Source organism: Tetrao urogallus, assembly GCF_951394365.1.
Source record: "Tetrao urogallus genome assembly, chromosome: 3".
Classification (NCBI taxonomy): domain Eukaryota; kingdom Metazoa; phylum Chordata; class Aves; order Galliformes; family Phasianidae; genus Tetrao; species Tetrao urogallus.
Window position 1 is genome coordinate 33,162,202 of NC_136815.1, and position 25,588 is coordinate 33,187,789.

The 25,588-nt window shown below is 39.8% G+C and overlaps 1 protein-coding gene across 1 annotated transcript; it reads left to right on the forward strand.

Annotated features, from left to right (window-relative positions):
• Positions 1–3,377: 3,377 nt before the first annotated feature.
• PPP1R42 (protein phosphatase 1 regulatory subunit 42) lies at positions 3,378–25,446 on the forward strand (the record flags this gene model as incomplete). The annotated part of the gene is made up of 8 exons (XM_079533861.1): positions 3,378–3,506; positions 5,746–5,912; positions 6,292–6,430; positions 8,436–8,552; positions 13,535–13,652; positions 14,344–14,472; positions 15,042–15,194; positions 25,235–25,446. 8 exons carry the CDS (start codon positions 3,378–3,380, stop codon positions 25,444–25,446), a joined length of 1,164 nt encoding a protein of 387 aa, XP_079389987.1.
• Positions 25,447–25,588: the final 142 nt, after the last annotated feature.

A 25,588-nucleotide genomic window follows, 5' to 3' on the forward strand; every position in this document is an offset into this window, starting at 1 on the left:
TCTGCACTGCTCCTGCTGCCCGTCTGGCTACCAGATCCTGGGTTAACAGGCTGTGTATACAGGCAGACACAACAAGGACATGTAAGTACCATTTCCTTAAGAAACTGGGCTGAAAAAATGTCAGACTGAACAGATGATAGCTTTGTTTTTCAAAGTCATTTCAGTACAGCACTCTCCTATTAAAATCATTGAAATGAAAGCTTACGTTTTTGTGAACCTTATATTTGCTACCCCTGAATATATAAAATGCAAAATGTATGTTTAAATTCGGTGGAAAGAATTAATTATTTCAGATATTTTATGCATTAAAACAGCTATACTGAAGCAGTTGTGTCAATTGCATTTCTCATAGCTCTAACTATAAAGGAGGAAGGTAAGGTGCTCGGGAGAAGGTTTACCCTTTACTGAATAAAAGTTTAAAACCTGACTCTGAAAAAGTTTATCAGAAATAGTTAGGCTTGAATGTAATATTTTACAGTTAGAAGTATTAAATATTTTCTAAGATTATTTGTCTCAATCATTGTATGACACACCCCCACGTGTAATTCATGCACAGAGAAATAGCACTATGCAGAATGCACACTAGCATTTACACAAAGGAGACTCTTAAGGTGTTTTATGTCTGTATAAATAAATGTGTGTTCAGTGTTCCAATCTAGAATTGTAAGAAATATAGCCACCAGTGTTTTTATACAGGTATTTCCAAAAGCAGATTTGAAGACAAGGACTATTTGTACTCAGCCAAATTACTGCCACACTGGAGAGTACACAGACGATTGTTTAATGCTCTGTGCCACTAGATGAGAATCCTATTTCAAATCTTAATGAATAAATACTCTCTCTGAAACTTCTCCTAGATTTTTTCTGCCTTTAAATCAAATTACCAACAGACAGCCCTGGACACCTGCAGAATCTACAGCTGTGAGGGAGAACAGACTAAGTCCAAAATTAACTTTTGTAATATTAAAATACTTCTTTTGGACAGAAACTTTTCTTAGAACAAGCAGCTTGAGGGTACGCACAGTTTGGATTCCATTGCTGAAATAAGGACATCTTATGATCTGTATCTTCAAAAGAATATAGGAAATTCCAGGTTGGAAGAAGGGGACTCTTTATACCTTGTATGCATTTCTAACAAAAGTCAAAGCAGAACACGATTGCTCTTTACAACACTGTCATTTTTCCTGTCAGAAATAAAAATCCTGATCTTGGTTTCATTGGAAGCAGTGTATTTTGTCACTGACTTCAACTGATGCATAGCAAGCACATAGCACACATATGTTTTATTGACTTACACTGAGTTACGATGATGTGATGTTACTCAAATGTCCACATGTAGAGTTCTCAGTACAGAAGAGACGTGGACCTGTTGGAGTACGTCCAGAGGAGGGCCACAGAAACGATCCAAGGGATGGAACACCTCTCCTATGAGGACAGGCTCAGAGAGCTAGGACTCTTCAGCCTGGAAAAGGCTGAGAGGTGACCTGATAGCAGCCTTTCAGTACCTAAATGGGGGCTTCAGGAAAGAAGGGGACAGATTCTTCATAAGGATCTGTGTCAGTAGAACAGGGGGAAATGGCTTCAAGCTTAGGGAGGGTAGATTTAGGCTAGATACAAGGAAAAAGTCTTTTACAGTGAGGGCGATGAGGCACTGGATCAGGTCACCCAGTGATATGGTTGATGCCCCATCCCTGGAGACTTACAAGGTGAGGGTGGATCAGGCCCTGGGTAAGCTGATCTGGCTGTGGTGTCCCTGTTCATTGCAGGGGAGTTGGACTAGATGGCCTTCAGAGGCCTTCAGAGGCCATCTAGGCCGTTCCTACCCTAAGGATTCTATGATTCTACTCATATGCTTAATTCTCAGAATCATAGACGGGTTGGGGTTGGAAGGGGTCTCTGGAGGTCACTGGCTCAAGCAGGGTGTCCAGGACCACATCCAGATGGCTTCACAGCCAGCCCTGTGCCACTGCTCCATCACCTGCACAGCAGAGAAGAGCTTTGCCCTGCCTTTCCTGGGCCTGCTCCTCCCCAGGGCATGACTTAGACTTCATGAGGCTGCTGCTGAGGTCGCTGTGGATGGCAGCACAGCCCCCTTCCCATCAGCAATTAACTCATTCATTTAAAAAGGCACTAAGAAAGACTGATAAAACGTACAAGCTGTAGCTTTGCTGTCACCAGGACTTCACATTGCAAGCACAAGACGGGGGTGTAAGAATCCTTTGTTTTTTGGCTCAAAGCTTGCTTCCTGAGGTATTTCTTGTGATCAGACTCTCATTGATTAATTGAAGAGGCAGTTGATGGGTACCAGGGCACACCGCGTTACCGCTATACTGACGAGGCACTGACAGCAGTCCTGTTCACCACCCATTTATTTTAACAACCTTCAAAACTTTTCCCGCGAGAGCCTCCGGTTGTGACAGTCTCTTCTGAGGGCTTTGAGATGCGCCGCACGGCTGGCCGCGCTCAGAGGAGGCGGGAGGCACCCCTGGCCCGGCAGCCTTCTACCCCAGGGACGCTGCGGGCTTGAAACCAACAGTCCGCAGCTCCAGTTCGCCCCGACGCGCGAGGAGTCACGCTGCGGTTCAGACCGAGGCCGATGAAGTCCGCTCCCACCCACCCCGTCACCCCGCTGCGCTAAGGCAGCCGCGGCGCCGTTCCCGCCTCCGCTCTGCTCCCAGCGCGGGTTGGGCGCGGCGGGAGCGATCCCCGCCCTCGCGCTGTTGGCGTTTGGTTGCCGTGGCAACCGCCGGCGGTGGCGGCTGGAGCGCTGCCTCAGTGGCCGCCGGGCCGGGAGGTGAGGGGGGAGCGGGGCCGGGATTCCTCTCGGGAGCGGACTCTGCCCCTTTCTGCCTGCCCCGGCCCTGCTGTGCTGCGGGCACAGCCTTGCGGAGCTGTGCCTTGCGGAGCTCGGTGTCACGCGGCGACTTGGGAGCCGGGGCCGAGCGGTCCCGCACCCGGCGCTGCCGGCAGCCCGGCTCGTCCCGCCGCCGTACTGCTTGCTCTGGGAGGGTTGTCGTGTAAAACCGTCAAGAAAGAAGTATGGGTCACAGTGAAAAGAAATAGCGTCCTTTTTGCTTTCCATCTTGTCCTACTTTCATTAAAACAAAAATAAAAAGCTGAAACAGCAAGCAAGGGAGTTAGCTGCTTCTGCGGCCTTCATTGTCACTTTCTGCCAGCTCCCCACAAAGCAGCGCTGCTCGGGTGCCCCGGTTCCCGTGGGGAAGCAGCACGCCTGGAATACACACACCAGTTTGTGTTCAAGGTTCGGGCTGCCAGCAGCCTGACCCTTCGCTCTTTGTTTTGTAGGCACGTTCAGGCTCTCTGTCCCGTGTGCACATCAGTGCGAGAGGAAGCGCGGCTCGGCCTGCAGCGCAGCCATGGTGCGGCTGACCACTGACCTCGTCGCCAGGTGCCTCGGCCACAGGAACCGCAGGGAGGAGGACTTGGGACGGCACCTGCGAAAAATAACTCATCTGAATCTATCAGATAGAAACCTAGATGCAATCGTAAGATCTGTTCCTCTTCCTTCCTTTTAACCCGGCGGTAGATGATCCGTTGTTACTGTTCTGATGACTTGTTTATCACTGTGGAGACCAGCAAGCAAAGCAAAGGTTATATTCTGTAGCAGCTACGTTATTCCTTAATATCTGAACTTTGTATCTGAAGCTAAGCCTTAAAAATCTGTCAGTTAGGAAACATGCTTCAGCATTCACTGCTTAACGTGCTGCTCTTCTGTGGAAAATTGCTTTTACCTGCTGGTATACTGAAGGTTTTCAAATGCGTTTGAAATATGTAAGCGAACTTTTCATAGAAAACAGCAGAGCAAGTGCCTCCAACAGTCTGCCGGGTCCCTCTGTATCAAACGGACACAATTTTCTTTCTGTACCAAAAGTTGTGTTCAACTGCCTTACCCATGTGAAACTGGAGAAATACATACATCAGTGTGGCTGACAAGAAAGGCATTGTCAGTACATTTACTAATTTTTGCCATTAAAGAAAATCCATGTAATATACAAGGAAGAGTGGTGAAGTGTGATAGTGAAATATCTTTTCAATATTTCAGCATTTTCAGTATTGCAGTGTTACACAAATCTGCAGCTTACAAAAAAAAAAAACAACCAACCAAAACAAAACAAAACAAAAAAAAACACCAACAAACCACAATTTGCTGCTTTTATTATTTCGTACGGTCGCTATATTGCAAAGGACCTCTTAGGAAGTCACCAGAATAGAAATGATGACTCCACTTCTTCAGCTGCTTACATGAATGTAATATTTAAATTTAATCATTTAGACATGATGCTTTCTTATAGACTGCAGCCAGGTCTTTGCCATGGAATCACTAGGTGCGGGACTCTGATGGCAGTGCTCTAATGCTGACATCCAGCTATATTAATTCTGGGCACTTTAGATCCAAGCCAAAAAAAAAATGTTTTCAGCAAAAGTTTGGGTTTTGATTTAAAGATTTGTATGTATTGATGGTTATGCTTGTCAAAAATATGAAGTGTGAAACAGAGGGAGAGATAAGGAAATCAGATTTTTTCTTTTTTTTACAGAAGTTGTAACGATATTACATCCAATTAAGTGCAATGTTCATTTCATTCCTTCTAATGCCGTATTTTTTCCATTCTTGGGAATTTCACAAAGGGTTGTTAACTTTCAGCATAATATTTTCCGTGTATCTGTGGTTTAGTCCTTAGATTTCAGAGGAAGTCTGAGAAAGGAAAGGAGAGTTCAGGAACAGGATGTGAGCCAAGTGAGGTTAACAGATTTGGACTGCTGTAGTGGCTTTTTCAAATTAGGCAGGTTAAAATCTACATATTTTTTTTTTAATTGCTCCCTGGAGCTTATTCATTTAAGAAATAATCCATGACCTTTCCATTTTCAAAAACGAAACCCGCACACTTAACCCAGTCCCTCCCCCCTTTGAGCTCAATGGTATGAAATTTATACCGGTTTCCTAAGTCCCGAGTTAATTTGAATCCCCTGAAGATACTGAGCACATTTTGAAATGGCTGAACCCTGAATAACTGAATTGTTGTGTGTAATGGATTTCTGTTTTAAAAACAAAAGCGTGGTTTCAGCTAAGAGGTCTGAAGTACCTTGTACCATATGAACAGAGCCAGGCAAGCAAATAGGTTTTTTCATTCATCTCACTCCTTGGAATGGCCTCGGTGAGTTGTTAATTCCATCAGTCCATTTGCTTGGGATTGGTTCATCAGATGCCACAGAGAAGTTTTGGAGAAACTCACAAAAAAACGTGCTACCATTGAGTGTTTTGAGAGGAGTAGAAAGAAACTTGACATTTGAGTGGAACTGTCACAAAAGAAGTACATCCAAATACACAGTTTTTGTAGAAATCGTTCTTCCTTTGCCAAGAACTGTTTTGTATTACATCTCTGAGGTTTGATGGAGACAACTCACTAACAATTGTGCTTTTCTGAAATCTTTCTGATGAAGGCAGGGAAGGGAATAAAGTCACACAGGATCTGATCTATCTGCTACTGATGGATGTAATCCTCAACTTCTAGACAGCAGAACAGTAACCACCTATTGCTGTCATAAATCTATGTTGGAGATTGTTATTGACTCCAATTTATTTTTTTCTGGGAAAAAAAATATACTGGGAAAAAAAATATAGTTAAAAGTGTAATAATAAATTTAAATGTAAAAACAATCAACAGCTTCCAGAAACAGGCAGTGAATAAAAGCAATAAGGCATCAATTTGCCATTGTTTCTTACAGGGTGACATCTCGTTGTGCAGAAACCTTAGAGTTTTGTATTTATACGATAACCAAATCAGTCAAATCCAGAACCTGGGCTTTGCTTCACATTTAACACACCTTTACCTGCAGAACAACTGCATTTCATGCATAGAAAATCTCTCATCACTGAAAAACCTCGAAAAACTGTAAGTTGAAAACAGTGAATTTATTTTACTGGTGAAAGAATAATTGTTACACTAAGAAATGAAAAAAAGATGCTGCCATTAAGGTCTCTTCAATAGTTAAGTTTGGCTTTTCAACTAAAAAGAATTGCTTATGATTTTTCAATGAAGTGTTCTATGATGAGTAAAGTAATGACATCTTAACATGTATTTCTTTTTTTCGTTTAAACATAAAGTTTCTAAGGAATCCATTAGCTGTGTGTCCTACTGGCACGCTACCTTACTTGTTCTATTATAGTTTCCAACCATTACACAATAACACCTTTTTTTTTTTTAATAGTATTTTGATGTCTTGTGTTCACTTTCACAGGACGTAAAACCAACTTTGTATTTTATTCTTCAGGTACCTGGGGGGCAACTCCATCGCTGTAGTAGAGGGTTTGGATCAATTAAAAGAAATAAGGGAGCTACATATTGAAAGTCAACACCTCCGTCTTGGCGAAAAGCTTCTCTTTGATCCCAGATCCCTCAGGTCCTTGGCAGTAAGTACATGGAGATTTTCAATGGGCTGTTAATCAATAGGTCAGTATTTTTAGTGTGAATGATTAGAAGGACTCAATTGTTGTGTGTGCTTTTTCTGAGAACTGGTGGCAGACTGACAAATTCTACCAAGGGATTCCCATCTCTGTTGTCATACAAGCAAGGAGTAAACAATTATTTTGTTGATATTTCCCTGACTTGATTATCACATTAATTTATTTACTGCCTCTTGTACTTCTCCAGATATTGCAATGGCCAACAGCAGGGGCAAACAGCTCCTTGATGGCAATACTGAGAGGCAATCTGAAGCATTCCATTCTGGCCATACCATTCTTCTATGCTGTGGTATATAAAAATTCCAGGAAGTCAGCTTTTGAAATGTTTGTTTGAGATGTTAGTTGCTCAGTAAACATCAAATTTATTGTTGAAATAGTTTTGTTTGTTTGTTTGTTTGTTTTAAAGTGCACTTCAATTACTAGTGTTTGTAGTTTTGTACTGCAGTAAAATTCACTTGCTGTATCTCCTGATGCAGTCAGGGATTTATGATCTGTTTTGTGAAGATGAACAAAGAACATTCACTGACAAGTGAGTTCTTTTCATGTGTATATCACAAACATTTCACCTAGCTCTAATTCTTGCTGGTTCGAGATGTCGTAATCCAAGACATGTATTACTATTTTTCTTTAAAATAAATGGGCCATTACTGTGACAGCACTTTTATTTTTTTCCCTCTGCATTGGAGAGATGATGAAAGTAGAGGAGGATGATACAGCTTCAATTTTCCCAGCATGATAGCTCATATATTTCAGTGTTTTGCAGCACCCTGCAAAGACTTGCTAGCAAATTGTTCTTCCTAGCTAATATTTAAGTTTTCTGGAGGTTGGTTTGGTTTGGTTTTCTTTCCAGACTTTTCACCTTTGATCACGTTATACCTTTTTGGAAGCTACCTGTAAAACATTCTATTTTTACTGTTCAAACAGTAAGTATGTTGTCCCTTTTTACAAGATGTCTTCTTATCTCATCTTCTCCCTTTTGGGGCTCTCAATGCCATCAGAAAAAAAGAGCCAAAACATGGGGCCGTGTAGCTCTCGGTGCACTCCGAGCACATGTTTTGCTGATGACAGTATCCTGTATCATTTGTCTGAGGAGCCTGTTACATTGTGTGTATCAAGACGATACTGGCAATTGCTGTCTGTAACACAGGTCTTGTTGGTAGCTCAGATTTGAAAAGGAGGCTAAGTTTCATGATCTTTAGTGCTGAAACAAATGGACATTTTCTAACCAGTGGTAAGCACCATATCTGGTATGACTCTAAACTGACTGCATTAGGGACTCGTTTCCATCTTGTAGACATATCACCTTCTCCTTGCTTTTATGTGACACTGCATTAAGTATTTCCTGAGATAAATACCTGAACTACATTTGCTTCTTATCTAGAATGTAAAGATCTCTGCAACTATTACCTGTTAGAAAAGGCAAAGTGCATCATGTGACTGCTGTTCCAAAGGGGCAAACCAGAGATACGTGCACAGAGAAGCTGGCAGGATTAAGCCAAAATGAGAAACCAGATAGTCGAGCTGTTAAATGGGAGCGTGGGTATCAGATGTGGATTTCAGCTCTTTGTGGTTCAGATGTAACCTTAGAGAAGTCAATTTCTCTGTCTGTTATCTACGTCTGAGGTAGAGCTGGTAAACTTGCAGAACACTGTAAAGCATCTGGGAAAAAAAAAAAAAATCTGTATTGTTTGGAAAAAAAAATACATCTGTATTTGCTAAGAATTCCTGAAATAATTGAGAACTAATCTTATTTTGGATTAACTTCAAAGCCAGAATAAGCAGCACTTCAGAACAGGGTGCAAAGCCAAGAGAAAACAGTGTGTGAGGTGTGAAGTGTTTGCATGTATGTTTGTGCTTCACACTTGTTCTTTAAGACACTTTCCATCAAGAATTTACAACCAAGTCATGCATAGCATGAAAAAAATCATTTTCTACATTTTCTTTCCTCCAGAAATCTTTGTCTGTGTTGAATATTAGCAATAACAACATTGATGAATTGGAAGAACTGGCAGTTCTGGAAAATCTTTCTCATCTTAGAGCAGCTGACAATCAACTTCAACATATGAAGGTATTAAAATCAATATTTTTTCAACTTAGTAACGATGCTTTTAAAAGAAGTTACATTCATCTTTATCACAAAATAAACAAGTAAAGAAGTAAAAAACACTTCTACAGCTTCTGAACCTCTGACTTTCCAAGCCAGCTTTTCTTATTCAGAAATCTTGTCGAGGTTAAAAATGGAGAGCCATTCATCTTGGATGTCCAAATGTCCTTTAATCCTATGTGAAGACACAGCTGTGCATGCATCTATCAACCTGGTAGATCTAACATGCACAGAATTTATAATATAACATGTATAAAATGTAGAGAACGCATGTACGTGTTGGCCATCTGAGTGACTATTAGTAGTTTAATTTGCAGAGCACATGGCCAGTGTTTTGTAATTAACTTGCAGCTATTTACTATATTGTAGTCCTTAACTCTCAATTTAAATGTAAATAAAAGCAAACTCTTAGATATCAAATTATACAGCTGTTCCTTTATCCATTCTAATATCAAAATGGCTTTTTGACTGTCATTGGCATAGCATAAGAAGTATTTGACACAAGAATATGTTGAATCTCTTTCTGTGAAGGAAACAGAAGTCTCCATAAGCAAGAGCTCTAAGTCCCACAGTAACAACTAAAACAAGTGAAACAAAAGTATTTCTGTTCTTCCTTTTGCAGTAGTGGATATGGTTTAAGCAGAATGTTCTGGACTTAAAACTTCCAGCCTCTCAGAAAAGAACAGGAACATTGGCCTTTTCACCTCTCATTATTTTAGGAGTTATGATGTTTTGTACTTCTTGAAGTAAACAGAAGTTCAAAAAATAATTTGAGTTTCATGCTCAACAATACTGAGTAGTAAATCTACGATGAACAGTATGCTAACACTGCTAACACTATCACTGGATGGTACAGGCATGAAAGAACAAACTTGATAAATGATTCCCGATAAACACTGTTTTCATTTCATATAAACGTGAGGCATTCATGTTTTGCTTTCTTTTGACTTATTTAGTTAATAAATACTAAAATGAATTGGCTTCTATCATAACCCAATTCATCAAGAAAATACCTTGATTAAATTAAACTGTCTCGTTACTGGTTTGCATATACATTTTATTTTCTTACAAAAAGGGAATTACTATAGGTCAGTAATTACTAGAACAAGTATGGCAACTAACTCTTAGAATACATAATGCCTTTTATGTTTAATTTGGCAGTTCTGTTTACTGATGACGAGATTCCTGTACGTATCTAGCAAATACCTGGATCAATATACTTTATTTGGACTCTTTGTTTAAAATATATTTTAATATTAAAAATGTTGAATAATGCATTCTTTCTTTTTTTTCTTTTTTTCTTTTTTTTTTCAGCTAGAGTATTATTAATGGTTTGTATTTCAAGCTATGCTTCTGGCTGGTAATTGTAATTGAATTCACATAGAAGTACAATTCATATAGGCTTAGGCTAGATAATTAAAACCAGATTGGATATGTTGGCCGAATCAAAATAACACTGAGGTTTTTTAAATGGGTATGTATGTCTTTCTAAAAGGATTCCTCTCAAAAAGGATCCATTTCAAAAGAAAGCTTAGTGTGTGATTTTTTCATTGTTTCTCTCCTTCTTGTAAGTACAAAATCCTTCAGTTGTGATGATCTTAAAGAAGATCATCCTAGCCAAACAGCTGGTTGTTACTGAGGATGAGGATGCCAGTTTAGAAGTGGTATTTCAGTGTGTCAGAGGAAAAAAGACAGTGTCTTCTGAGACAGAATGAATGGATGAAAACAATACATTGTTCAGTAACTATGTGTATATTTTTCAGTTAATTATTAGAACTCATTATTTTCTCATCGGGCAGACAAGAACTAATATCTATCTCAGTAAATTAGACATACAGATTTCCATGTGATATAATCACAAGTGTTGAAAAAATATGTGGTTAGCATTTGAGTTACCTGCTGTTCCTGCTGTCATTTAAACTCGGATCAAGCTCTGGTAATTTTTGAAGGTGGCTGTCCTTGGTTGTATAAGCAGTGTCCAAGTTTTGAAGGTAAAGGTAGAGTATTTCTATTTGTATTCTTCAGACCTGTAAAACTAGTTACTGTATTAAATATGTGAAACAAACGGGGTAACACAGCTGGATATCCAGCTCTAAATCCCATATTACCATTCCTACCAGCCCATCACTGCCAGCAAGATCATCTGCAGGAATTTTTTGCATTGATCAGAGACTGTGGTGGTGCCTCAGTGAGTGAGGAGCAACAGAGAGTCAGTACTCAGCTTTGCTTCACCCAGTGAACAGAAGTTGTGGAGAAGCCATCTGGTCTTAGCAGGTCTGCTCAACAGCTGTAAGCTGTGTAGCAGAGGTAGATGACAGCAGGAATGAAGTGGGGTCTGTGAAAAAAAGGAAATTGTGAAAAAGTAACAAATGCACAAAAGGCAACTTTCTCATGTAATCTTTGCTTACTTTTTATAATTAGTACAATCACTTGATGTTTAGACTTTTATCTCAGCTTTTGTCACATTTTGATATAAACCTGTATTCCCTGCATTTTCAATGATGCCATGCTGATTTCAGCACAGTAGAAAATTAGGGCTAGTGAATTCATGCATGTAATGTTCTGGCTAATTCAGGGAATTGTTAGCATAGTTAAGAGGCATAAGGCATATGACCTCACTTCACGTGCCTGAATTTTACGTAACGTGGTCAGAACAGTAGACAGAACAGAAAGTAGGTAACTCTACCCAGCACATGGAAAACAATTTACTGAGCCTGCCGCATGTAAAATGCATGTTATGTGAGATATCAACAGTATCACTGATTTTTATAGAATTGGCTTTTCTTTGCTTTTATTGTTTGTTACTATTTCGTTCTACGGAGCTTCTTCAGTTAAGCTCACCAGGTCTTCTAAGTTGCTGTATGTTTTGGTAAGAATACTAAGGGGAATTTTTTTCAAAGCTATTTCTGATTTTAAAAGTCCTGATGACACAGAGTGCACATATGTGTATATACATGTATAAACAACAGACTTCAGATGTGGGGAGATTATGACTGAAGTGTTTGGCTAGACAGCAAAAGTACAGCTAGAAACACGTACATAAGTCAGTATGTACATGTACGTAAGTCTTTAATTTATTCAACCTCTGCCCAGTATTGATTATGACAAGAGGATATCACAAAAGATGAATTCATTCACTTCAGAACTGAGTCAGGAACGAGAGAAAAATTATAGATTTTCTCCAACTGATTATGACAGGTAGTCAAAACGGTGACAAATGGCTGTCTGTAGACGCAGTTAGAATGGTTGTAGTCGACATCTCCGATAAAAACTGGAGCAAACTGGTCAAATACCAATTCTTAAATGGCCATCTTTAATTGGTAGGAACGTAACTGCCAGCACTACAGCTGCCTACTAAGGCACTTGCCCTTCCCCCACTCCCCCCATAGATGGAATATAATTTGCTCGTCAGTATTTTGTAGCAGGCCTCAAAGTGATAGCATGACATGATCATTTATCAAACGGAGACTGCCCAAAAGAGTGTCTGGTCCCTTTAGTACAGCTTATTGAAAGGCTGGGAAGTGAAAGCACTTTATTAGAGACAGGAAGGCAATGAACAACTAGAGCGTATCGAAAGGGTAATCATATTTCAGCACAGGATTAGTGTGCTCTTAGATAAACACACACTGGAGTAAGCATGTTCTGGGTCATTTATCAAGTAAGTAACAGCTAACAAAAACCTACAGGACTCCCAGTATGCATTCATCAAAGTTAAACTGTATACATTTTATTTCAGTAGTAGACAATGTTGTGTTTCAAAACTATTACCTGAAAAAAGTCTCTCTAGTGAAATCCAGAACACGTTATAAATTTCAATAACAATGCTTGAATGCTCAGGTAAGAATAAATAAATAAACTTGCTAAATCCTATTTCTTTTTTAATAACCTTAACTTAAATCCAGAATTCCCAGAGTGATTTTCTAAGTTTGAAGGAGGTAAGAGATTTCTAATTGCTAGATATTCCATCGTAGGCATCACAGCACAAAATTCTGTGGACTTCACAGTTTAGAATCTATCAAATCATAATCATTGTGGGTTGTTGGTTTTTGTTTTGTTTTGGTTTTTCTTCCCCAAATTAATACAACTGTACAACAGTAAAAAAAAGTCTCTTGCATTCATATACCTTGTTTTAAATCCTTGCTTAAGCTTTATAGACATACAAGGAAGCACATCGATAATGACAGTTAGGTGGAATTCTAAAAACAAGGGATTTCAGAGAGTGTTTGAGTAGGAAGGTGCAGTCTGCTAAGCTTTGCATCTTTTTACCTTGAATTTATTGTGTTTAAAAGAGAGAAGTTTTTTTTCTGGGTCATACTGCCCTTGGGTAACCAGGCAGAAACCCAGATGGAGAAAGGTGTATTTCAAAAATTTCACTATTGGGGCCAATATTATAACCAACCACCCACAGTTATTGAAGGGTGGGGATTACTTTTCCCCCTTTAAAATACAATTTATGTATGTATAAATAGAGAGGGAATCTGCTGTGCTTTCCAGGCCTTGTAGCTTTTTTTAGGGTCTCTGTGAAACAGTTATTCACAGATTTTTCAAAATCTCTTCAGACTCTGATATTCTGAGGGCTCTTTGAGAGCATGGGGGTGCACAGTTTACTTGATGCATGTGCATTTTTATCTGGTCATTCTTCTGCTGTAGGAGTTTATAGGTGAGATCGTAGTAGGAATTGTAGTGGTCATTTTCCATAGCTGGCATCACTGTATCCTTAAAGACAGTTTTTCAACTGCTGTACCATTTTCTCTGTGCAGCTGTGATCACTGATGGAATGCTGTACACCACTTTGAGGGTGCACGTTCTCAAAGTACATGCATTATCTCACTGAAGAGACTTCTGTGCGCAGGATTAGGGCCTGACTGAACAAATCTCATTGCTGTTGTGTTCTACAGTGGGGAAGGGAAAATAACCACAGTATTCTGTTCTCGTGTTAATTGTAGGATTTGGAGGTTGTATTAAACAAATGGACTAAGCTGTGCAGCATGGATCTTACAGGAAACCCCATCTGCCACAAACCGAAGTACAGGGACAGGATTGTTGTACAGTCACCGACTTTAGGTAAAAAATAAAAGCAATAGCCTATCAAAGAACGTGCTCTTAACCCTTTCTGTTTTAGAAAGTAGCTGCTGCATTAACCATTCTTGAATGGAAATTATTATAAAGCCAATTATTGTCCTATATAGTTCTGTCAAATGATGCTTTTTGACTTTATGTACAAGCAACGTAGCTAAAACTGCTCCTTTAACAACTACACCATTTGTTACATAGCTTCTGCTGCTAGTAACAGTAACCCTTAGTTTTAGCTATAGATAATTAGCAAGATTGTTATAAGACAGCAAGACTTCTTTGTGTTCACATTCCAGGTGTAAAACTGGTTTTAAAAGATAAGTTAAGCCTGATCCTCTGTCAGCCTGTGGGCGTTGCTTAGGTGTTTTGGTGACAGTAGTTCCTACCACACCAGTTAGAATTTCAGGAGTATAACATTTGTCCTTAACCATGAAACCATAATTTTAACTGAATATATATGTCTTGAAAATTCTAAAAAGAATTGGTGCTTTCTTTTCCATTTAGGACATGTCAACTCACTCCTGCATCTAATTAAAATATGAATATCAAGCTGGAATGTATCGTTGGATTTTTTATTATCATTTTTTACCAAAAGACTAAAAAAGAGGGGAAAAAAAAAAAGGATTTGAAGGGACCAAATACTCTTCTGGTATCATAGAAAATTTTCTCTTTTCTTTGGCAGAATACCTTGATGGGAAAGAAATTAAAGAAATTGAAAGAGTGTTCCTAATGAATTGGAAAGCCTCCAAAGGTGTCAGGAAAAAAAGCAAAGGAAGAATGACAAATGAACATGCAGACTATCTACATTTTTGTAAGCAAACTAATCACTTCATGACTGCACTGTAATAGCAGCTCACAGTAAATATATTAGAGATGAGGTTTTCAGTGGCAGTAAGACAAAGGCACAGGAGTTGAAATTGAACTTTTCCAATATCAAATTTAATTTTAGAGCCAGCTCACGGGTGTTTCTGATTTCCCCTCTGCAGCCTCCCAGAATCATGGGAAGGAGTAGCTGGTATGTTCTGAATGTTTGTAAATACCCATGATTGCTTTCCATGTATGTAACAAAAGAAAGTGTTGAGTGTTTTGCAGTAAGTATGTCTGAAATACACCAGACTTTTATACTTACTTTATCTGTTTACACCACCAGCCCTGTAAAGGCCTTTTCAAAATACACAACTAGCAGAAGGAAAAGTTTGAAACTTAGAAAAAAAATCAGTCTTGAAGGAAAAAGCCTTAGAGGAAAAGACACCAAATTCCTGACGTAGAAAACAAATTCATTTTGAGATGCAAAACTCACAATTAACTATATTAAATATTAAAATAGATACCATTTGACTTGGAATGCTGAATTAATTTTTTTTTATTTGGTTTCTGCAGCTGGCCTTGAAACACCTCATTCTATTCTTCCTTTTAACTATAGTCCATCTCTGACAGAAAAAACAAATATTTTAATTCTGTCTGAGATGCACGAAGACAGAAGGAATCTTCTGCCAGCAACTGTGGAAGAACATAAATCAGAGGAAAACTCAGGTATGTACCTCAGCCATCTTCCTATCAGTTCTTTTGGGGACTGCTTTTACAGTTCTTGCTGAGCCAGTGGAAAACAAGTACATGAAGTAGAATTGCATCTCAAACAGTTTTAGTTTTTTAAATGGTGTTGTGTTTATTGTCTTCATTTGTTGTAAGTCAGGATAATGATTCTGGTTTCTGGTTACAAATCAGCAGACGAGGTAACAGTAAGAACTGTACTCGGGTGTCACTGGTTGATCTTCAGAATTTGATCATCATCGTAAACAAAAGTGAAACAATACAGATGTTAATTCTTGGAAATGCAGTTACTGTCAACAGCGCTGGTGAGCACTGGTACTCTGCGTGCAGTATTATGTGAAGGAGAAACTCTTCACTACTATGGCTTACTTCTAATGGACGTGTTCAGTGCATTAGATACACGACTAGTTTTCCTGTAGCATCGGCTGAAGACCGATGAAGTAATAAGGAAAGGAAATTTGATGTGTGTGCCTCACAGACATTCAGACATTAGATGAGCTTAAACAATTTAGAATTCAGTGTATGTATTCCCTATTCACAAAGGCATCCTTGCCAGCTCTAAGATGACTGTGGGAATAAAATCTAACAGGGATTTGCAATTTGGGACCTCAGTTTTTCCAGTGTTACCTGATAAAAGTGTTTCTGATTATTCAGTATTTGGAACCTAACACCACTTCTTCCAGTCTTTTAATATTACTTGTAACTTAACTCTTTTGTTATTTATCAGCTCTACTGGACAACAACAATAACAACAACAAAAACATTGTTTAAGCAATCCTTTCTGTAAAACAAACAAATTTAACTGACACATCTATTCTTTTGCAACTAAAGCACTAAATGTAGCATTTTAGTTTACATTCAAATCAGAATTTATTAGTAGGTTTGAAGTTTTGATTGAACAACATTTAACACTATTTTATTCTTGACAACTTATCGCTTCCCATTTCTTTGGTTTTGTTCCTCCCAATTATTTGTTCTGATTAAAAATATCTACTTTTCCCTCAAAAGGTAAGAGGAATTACAAATCAATTTTGAAGTAGTAGTTTGCTCTTCAAATGGCAATGGATATATTCTGTCCTAAGAAGAAACTGAACCCACAAATGCATCTATTCTTGATATTTTTTTCCTGATGCAGAAGGCACACAGCAATGGAGAAATTCAAAAATAAGAACTGCAGGCATTCCTTTGTGAAATAAGCTTAAAACTCGGTGTTCTGTCAGCCTGCATTTCATCTTTATTAGTATTTTGTCTTTTGAGCCAGGCTGAATAAAATTAAGCTTTCACTTGCCGTGCCCTTTAGTTCTAACGGAGAATGGAATGTTCGTGTACAGTACCTCCAACTTACTTTCTTCAGAAAGAATTTCTGCTGTCTCTTTTTAAACAAAACATTCTGATTCTACTCTGTTATGTTAAAAAGCTGTTCAACTGATGAGCTTCTTGGCTTGAAAAAGTTCTGCCAGTATTAGGAAGCTGGAGTATAATCCTAGCCCTTCTGAAATTGCTTTTGACTTTAGAAAGGCAAAGATTGCATTTGTAAACTATTGCAATTTATACAGACATAATATATCCATACGTAAATACATTATATACATATTGTATGTGTTAGCCTAATATACACATATACAGTATACACATGTACATACACGTTTTTAATTGGATTCACATAAAGATCATAGTGAAGAAAGTAAGGCATTACGCATTTGATATTTCAAACAAGCTTTGAAAATAGGACTCTTCCCCTGGATGCCAGAGGTTGCATACGTGTGCAATTACATACATGCCATTCCATGTGTAATTGCCCATGTTCCAATACGTCTTAACAACGTATTCTTGTTACTGGTGGAATGTTGTTGAAACCAAAGAGTCTTGAGAATTAGTAAATGGTTTGTGAATTCTTTAAAATGTTTAGGAAGATGAAAAACAAGTTGAAATACAAGAATATTCTTTCTTGGAGTGCAGGCAGACGTGAAGTAATCACAAATCAGAGTATTCCCTAGTCAGATTCAGTAATCAGTGATATGCACAAGTGTGCCCAAGTGTGAAGCAAAGGAAATTTTGTCAAACTGAACAATTACTTCCATTGTTTAATTGAAATTCAGTATCAGACCAAAGAAATCAGTGAATTTTAATCCTACCCTCTGTGTTAGCCAAATAAATTATTCCAACAGATGTTTCCTCTTTCTTTATACAAGCTAGGTGATTTTTGACCCTTGGCAACTGAAAAACAGGCATTAAATACCTTTTTAACCTACATCTAAGATCCACTGAGGATTACATATAGCTTGAACAATGAAGAAAGCCACTTATTACTCAATTACTGAAATGTGTCATTAATCTTTCTTTTTTGATAATACAAAAACAATAGCAACTTCATATTGGATTTTAAAAGTTAGTTTTGAACATTTAGAGATATTGGCAGGAATTAATTAAAAGAAAACAAATAACCATATTAAAGATACTCAATACCTTCCAATGGGAAACACTGTTATTAAATTTCCCAGAGTAGGGAAGTTGTTGAAATTTTGATGTTGTAAACTTAAACTGTAACCAGCAGTGTCTGCCCACATTTCCTTACTCATTAAGGTAAATATTGTTATAGGTTTGCAGTTCAGAATTCGGTGGGAAAGTCACCTTTTGTTTCTCCAGTGTATGTGCAGTGTTTGAAAATATGGCAGCGTATTTAAATGATGCAGTTGACTGATAATTCCTACTCTAGATTGTGTCAGCTAACCATAAGAAATCTCCTGGCCACCGTGTTAGTCCTGTGCAGTTCAAGGAACTTGTAGTCGCATCAGTGTTAGTTGTGTATCCAAAAGATAACTTAGAATCTTGCTTTTATGTCATGTTAGAGAATATAGTTCTCTTACTTGGGGGATGGAGAGGAGCATTACCTCCACACAACCTTAAATATCATTCTCTTACTGGATATCAATTTCAGCACGCTTCTACACCTTCAAAAATAAGGAATACTTTCAGCCTTGTCTTCAGAAAAAAATGGGAACTACAGAGGTGAGATACAAATAAGTGAAGTTTTAGCTGTGCACCCTCCAGCTGCATTGAGCCACTGAACTGCCTGCAAATACTTCAACCCTACTCAGAATTAGGTGCATAAAATACTTGGCGATACCAGCTGGAGCACTGGGGCAGAGCTGAGATCGTGTTTTCCAACCGGCCTGGAGTGCCTTTTGCAGCAGCTACATCCCTTCTCTCTGCCTTTCCTTGGTGGGGGTGTGGAAGAAAAAATGTAAACATCTCAGTGAGGTCTAGAAAGTACCAGTTGGCTATTAATTATGAAGGCTGAGGAAGAGAAACAAGGAGTTTTCTTGCCGCTGATGGGATGTGAAAATCATGTTGTGGGATATGAGAGAAGTCAGTGGAATGCTAGATAAGTTAAACTATAAGGATGAAGAAAGGAAATTCTGAAATAGCATCGCTGAAGCAGAGCTATTGGGCTGGATATCAGGTGTGAGCAGTTTCTGGTTGCCATGGTCCCTGTAAGATTACAATTGGCAATTCAGACAACTGAGTGGCTGCTTGCCTTTTTTCTGGAGGAGATTCGATACCTGCAAAGGTGTGTGGGAGTGCTTTCAGGAACCATAATTAAAGGCACTGCGCTGCGAACCTTCATGGTATTTTCTTTATCTGTGTTTACAGTTTTGCTAAATGTGGTGCTGAATGATTCTTCATGTGCTAATTCATAATCTCTTTAGAAGGCAGAAGATAACTATATCAATACAAATGTAAGATTATACTCAAATGCTGTGATCTTCTGTCTAAACTAAATTTCTGTAGTAGTTATTCAAAAAAGTAGCTTTCATATGCACCAAATTTGCGATACCTAACACTGCCACGTCACAAAGACAGTGATAGAAGGCATTCCTTTTTGGCCATGAATTCTGCCATTTACCTGGAGGTTGCTGATTTGGAAACACCTTTTCTTTCCTCCCCATTCCAGTTCTCTGTGCAGCTGTCTGTGCCCGAAACTGGGAAAGAGAAATGATCTTTAGATACAGTGTGGAACACTTCATGCAGTAATAGAACACACGCTGAAAGACACACTGTACCCTTGAAAAGAACAACCCCTTTTTCAAATAGCTGAATGAGGGTGCGTGTCTCCTGATGAGCTTTGCCAGCCAGACCACACGTACCCCCTCCACGTCCAGATGAGCACATTCCTCACAGGCATGTTCTCACTGGGAGCTGCATGCTGCTGGCAGGGGGGCAGGGGCACATGTGCCTGCACTAGTGTGCCTCCTCTTCCAGGAGATGTGTGTTATCTCCCCGACCTTAGAAGGCCAAATGGCACGTGCAAATGGCAAGAGAGGTCAGGAAATTAGCAGGGCTCATCTGGGTCTGGAGGCCGTTATGTGCAGACCTGCTGTATGCTCACACCAACACTGAAACCCAGACCTGTTTGAAACCTTCCACGTAACGTACATGAGAATTTTACTAATAATATTTTTAACAGAGATACATGCTAATATTTTTAACAGAGGGCTGCTCAGTGATTTTAAGGTGGAGTAAAGTACCATAGGGTAGGGAAATATGCAAAAATTAAAGTTTACATATCTATTTTTTAGGTGTTACAGGTTTTATCTCCATTATAAAAGTTATTAGATAAATGAAACAGGTTTAGACTACATAGTATTCTTCCTATCTTTAGGTCTCTGTTGTTAGTCTTTGAACAGCCTGCTGTTGTGATAAACATTCAAAGCCCTTTAACATCTTTTTAGTCTGCTGCCTTAGCACTGCACATTTTTATTGTGTAGTGTACAAAATTATACAAGTCACTTCTCTGCATGAAGCATGCATCCAATTAACAATGTAAATAACTGGTGCTGTGTTTTACTAACTTCTGTATAACTGCAGTGTAACTCTGGAAGCTCTCCAGCTGAAGCCAGTTTCAATGCACTCATTTACTACAGTGATATAAACACTGCTTCACCATTTGGCTTCATAGAGTTATAGAGTCATAGAAAGGTTTGGGTTGGAAGGGACCTTTAAAATCATTTAATTTCAACCCCTGCTATCGGCAGGGACACCTCCCTCTAGACCAGGTTGCTCAAAAAAACATCTCTAAGAACCATTGTGAGCTAACAAAAAGTCACAGAGTTGAGCAGATCAGACACTTTGTAAGCCAGCTCCTATCAGACACTTTGTAAGCCAGCACTGAGCATAAATGGGACTGGGGCGTTTCAGCACGTGCTCCTGTCTCTGGGTTCCTCAATTGCTTGGTAAAAGCACGAACCTTGTCAACTTAAAGTTGCACAGTTCCGTGAACACAAGTCGCAATGGCTGTTGAATTCCTATGTATTATGAATGCCTGCAAGTTTTCAGCAAGTAAAATATTACCTTTGTTCTCACTATAACCTGAAAATTTCTGAAGTCCTTCAAGCTCCATTTAAGCACCAGTGTTCCAGTGGCACTACTGCCTGAATCATGGAATCACAGAATCACCAGGTTGGAAAAGACCTACAAGATCATCCAGTCCAACCATCCACCCATCACCAACAGTTCTCACTAAACCATGGCCCTCAACACAACACCCAAACGTTCCTTGAACACCTCCGGGGTCGGTGACTCCACCACCTCCCTGGGCAGCCCATTCCAGTGCCTGACCACTCTTTCAGAGAAGAAAGAATCTATGATTGTGGGTGGAAATCATGAAGTGTGGGCTTAAAAACAGAACAATCTCTATGCTACTGTTACAACTGCCCATTTAAAGCCTTTGAAGTCAGATTGGATTGCTGTGGAGTTCTGAAAGTTTTCAAGGATGGCAATGCCACAGACCATTGCGCTGCACAAATGCCCTCGCTGCCATTTTTGTCTCACACCCACTTGGAACTTCCCTTGCTATTTGTCTGTTTTCAATCACTTTCTTATCCTTCACATGCCTGAAACTCCTTTTCAGGAAGATTAGTTCCTATGGGCAGAGGTGAGGGCAGGCAACACCAAAATGTGCTGGCATTTGCTTTTGCTGCTTTCTGGCTCACCGCCACCTTTAAATAATCATGAGAGCCATCTCCATGTGGCATTGGCTGGCTCTCACAGCACTCCAGGTTGCATCACATCCAGTTACAAAGAGTTGGATGTGTCAGATTTGCCTGAGTGGTTCCAACTCAATCATCATCTACTGTTCTTGGTGCTTCTTCCCACTAAAAATCATTACAGGGACCATAGACCTGGGAGGTCTGAGACCAGGCCTTTCCATAAAGATCCTGATGCTTCCAGAGCAACCCACAGTGATTTTGGAGGTTGTTGTTCTGTTGGAAGTACTATCAGGGAAACAAAGTAAGGCATTGAACACCTCCTCGTGGTGCTCCTCTGATCTTAGAGTAAATGCAGGGATCACTGTATGCACATGAATTGTAAATTTGGATCAGAAACTGATGAAACTTCAAAAACACCTAATTATGGCCACTAAAAATAAATGTAATATATGGTGACTGTAATCAGTAATTTATTCTACTTCGCTAGAAAGTGTTTTTATTTTGTTAGTCACCTGACCTTGAAGGATTGTAAAAGTTCAGTGCTAAAAAAAGATGTATTTGAACCTCTCTCAATCTCAAGTAACACTGTAACCAGAGACTGCAGAAATACTGACATCCTTCTGTTCCCTTCATTCTGAGCAGAATTAATTGCTGCATCGAAACCAAGAAAAGTCAGAGCCAGCAGTGAAATGACCCACATAGCAAACTAATAATTTAATTCAAAAACGAGATTTGGAATAATAAGATCTTCCTTTCTTAGAGAGTTAATATATTACCGTGTCATATTAATCACTGATAACATGTCTAGTAAAGTTGGATGTAATCAGTTACACATCATTTGTAGTAAAATATTTTGGAATAAGTGATCTCGTCTTATCTGATTTCATTTAGATGAGAATTTGCTTTGACTATTGCTAAGGTTTTATTTCTTGTGGATCTTGAAAATTAACAGTATTTGATACAAACTTGATGGCTGACCAAATATTTCAATGTGTAAATGGAAAAAGCTGGTCAGTTCTGTACTGAGGGCCCTTTCATATCCCAAATCATCAAATTAGGTCGATATCCACACAACAGGGCAGGACCAAGCATACTTTGTTCCTTTTTCACCTGTAGCTTTTGGTAACACCGATTATAAACTTTGTGGAAATGCTGCATGGTCCTGAGGCACATTGATGGAGACAGAAGCAATGGTGGTTTTGGTGTGCTTCTGCCATAATGGTCTGATCTCTCTTCTCTGATCTCTCTGATGCAGGTTGAGGAGGAATCTGAAGTAAAATGGCAGAGCCAAGCTGAACTTTAAAAGAAGTTACAGGATGCACAGTTGGCCATTATTGGATTTTTTTTCCTTCTCAAAACTAAAAAAGAAAGTTTATTGACATCTATTTGAATATGTTATCTGTGTCTTTATAATCTAAAAAGCAGACAAAATTATGTGAACTTAACACTGCCTTGCAAGAGCATTCCAAATGTAAGGTGACTGCCGATTTATTTAGAAGCGACGTTCTGTATTGTAAGCATGTGAAAATATCGGCACTTAGTGGGCTAACTAGTTGTCTTCTTCTTAGCTTTCCTCAGCAAATAAGTTTCCTTTAACCAGTGTCTTAGGTTATTTCTATGTATGATACTCTTAACAGCTACTCAGAGGTGTGCTGGTAGTCCCATAGGGCAAGAAGAGAGCCATCAGCACATGATGTGTGAGAAGATTCGTAGTCCTAAAAAGCTATTTCCATGATTAGGATTTTTTCAGTTTCTGATAAATGAAGTGGAATAGTTAGAAAAAAGCTCAACAAGATTGATGGTATCTGTACTGATGAATTTTTGGGTTGGGAATATTGCACGTTAATTTGACATCAGCTTCTGCTTTATGTAGCTGGGACTTGAGTTTGGCTGCTTTGCTCTGGTTTGAGTAATTAGATGAGTGCTCAAGTCTTCAGATACAGGAAAACTCCAAATGTACAGATAAGGAAAGTATGGACTGCAAATTGCCCTTGGAATGAAACCTTTCCTAATGGAGTTTCTCTGTCTGAATGTCAGTATGATGTCTTGTGCTTGAGACCCTCAATGAAATAAGGAATTTGCCCAGAATCAGAAAATCTGTCTTTTTACATTCAGTGTTTTGTGTATTTTGTTGTCATTTATGTTTTGTTGTCTTTAGATAAATGTAATTCAAATAAACTTAACTCTCGTATGCATTTTCCCTGAGTTACAAGATACTTTTCAATGGTAGTAAAGAAACAGATTTCCAAAACTAATGTAGTAATTGAGTGGTATCCCAGCCTGGAGCTGCCACTTGCTTCCATTAAAGCTTTGGAGTAGTTCAGCATCAGAACAAAAAAAAAAAAACAACCCAGAAAACAATGAAACAATGAAAAAAGTTCTGATGTGTAACTGTTGCCAGTAGTCCATTGCTGAAATTAGTATTGACCCAGCATGATACTTCTGTTTTCTGCTGCCACTGTCTATGATATTCAGGTCAAGGAAGACAGAACTGTAAAAGCTGCTTCTCAATAAGACAATTTCCAAAGACAAATGTAAATATTTTGGTGAATGTTGAACGCTGACCAGCTGCTGGATTCGATGCACGGCATTACAAAGCTGCCCTCTGGCCTTCGTAGCGCAGTGTATCTGGGATGCCTTCCCACCCTTGCACATCTCCATTTAAAAACATTTAAAGGATGTTTAGTATTAGTACTCCTCCGTGTGGGTTTTGCTGTGAGTCAACCAGAGTGTGACAGTCTTCATAGGTTCTGAGTATTTTCAACTTTCACTTTAAGATTTTAGTTTATTATTTACACATATTTAAGATCTGAATGAGCAGTTCCCTGTCCAGAGTGGGCTGCGGGGTTTCTCATAGGTTCCCCGGAGCAGCAGCTCACACCGCACTGCAGTCAGTAGTGTTAATATTCATGCTGTACCTTATCAGCAGACAAACACATTTTTTAAATTCTTATCAGAGAAATAAGAATGGGTGAAAATGAACAACATGGAGCAAAGTGCCACAAGTGTTCACACTGAACTGGAGCTGTAAAAGCAGAGAGTAATGTGACAAGAAGGGAGCAAAGCGTACCTGGAAAAATATCACAATCTCCAGCAGAGCTGTTCCTTACTTAAATCACACTTGAAATCTGGCTCTTCTGTGACCGGGGCATTTCTCACATCTGAAATATACTGTAGAAGGTAAGGCAAGGGAGCAACTCAGGCATTTATCTGGGAGAGAAGAAGCAGCAGCTGCAGCAGCCTGTTACACTTTACCAGTTGATGCAAGGAAAAATCACTGGATCTGTTTTCCTTGTTGCAATGCAAAAAGTTAAAAGTCCATTCTGAGCGGGCAGGCAAGGACACTGCCTTGGGGTATGGCAGAACCAGCCCTCTGATGTGTGCATGATCTGGTGCATTTGTGGACATCAGGAAAGGAAAGAGAAGCACTGGGGGTGCTCCATCAGCGTCCAGGGAGCCACAGCCATCATTCTTCTGGGCACAGCTGCTGGATGACTGAGGGAAGGGATTGTCCCACTCTGCTCTGTGCTGTGCAGCCTCACCTCAAGCACTAAGTACAGTTTGGGTGCCTCAACATAAGAAGGGAACAAAACTATTAGCTACAGAGATGGAGAAGGGTCTGTAGGGCAAGGTGTATGAGCTGCAGCTGAGCGCAGAGCAGAGTGGGAGGCCTGATGGCTGCAGCTCCTCACAGGGAGCAGAGGGTAGCGCTGAGCTCTGCTCTGTGTGACAGCGACAGGGCCCGAGGGAACGGCATGGAGCTGTGTCAGCGGAGGGTCAGCTGGGCAAGGGTCTGCACCACAGGGCGGTGGGCATGGAACGGGCTGCACTGGGCACTGGGCACGGTCCCGAGCTGTTGGAGTTCAACGAGTTCGGACAGCACTCTGAGACACAGGGCTTGGATTTTGGATGTGGAGCCAGGAGTTGGACTCAACGATCCTTGTGGGTCCCCTTCCAACTCGAGGTATTCTACGATGCTACGAGCCACGGTGCACACAAGGCCCGTAACTGCGGCCTTTTAAATCCCCACAGAGCGACTTCTGTTAGAATCACTCCCGAAGGAAGAAGGGAAACCCCCGCACTGCCGGCAGCCCGATCCCAGCAGCGGCTGTCTGTGGGGCGGCACCACGCGCCACCGTGCGGAGCCGGGCAGCGCAGAAGCCGAGCAGCCGCAAGACGGGGCCGGAGGTGCCCACCAGACCCCAATCTCCTGCCCCAAACCGCCCCTAACAGCTAGCGATTAACTTCTTAATTTTCTTGGCTGCAAAAGCTGTGATAAATTGCTCAGACTTTGTTTCTCTACTGCTCCCAAGGCTTGATTTATCGTGCCTGCGTTATCGTGAAATCAGGCTCCATTCAAAATGTTTTTCTGGGAGAACTCTATCC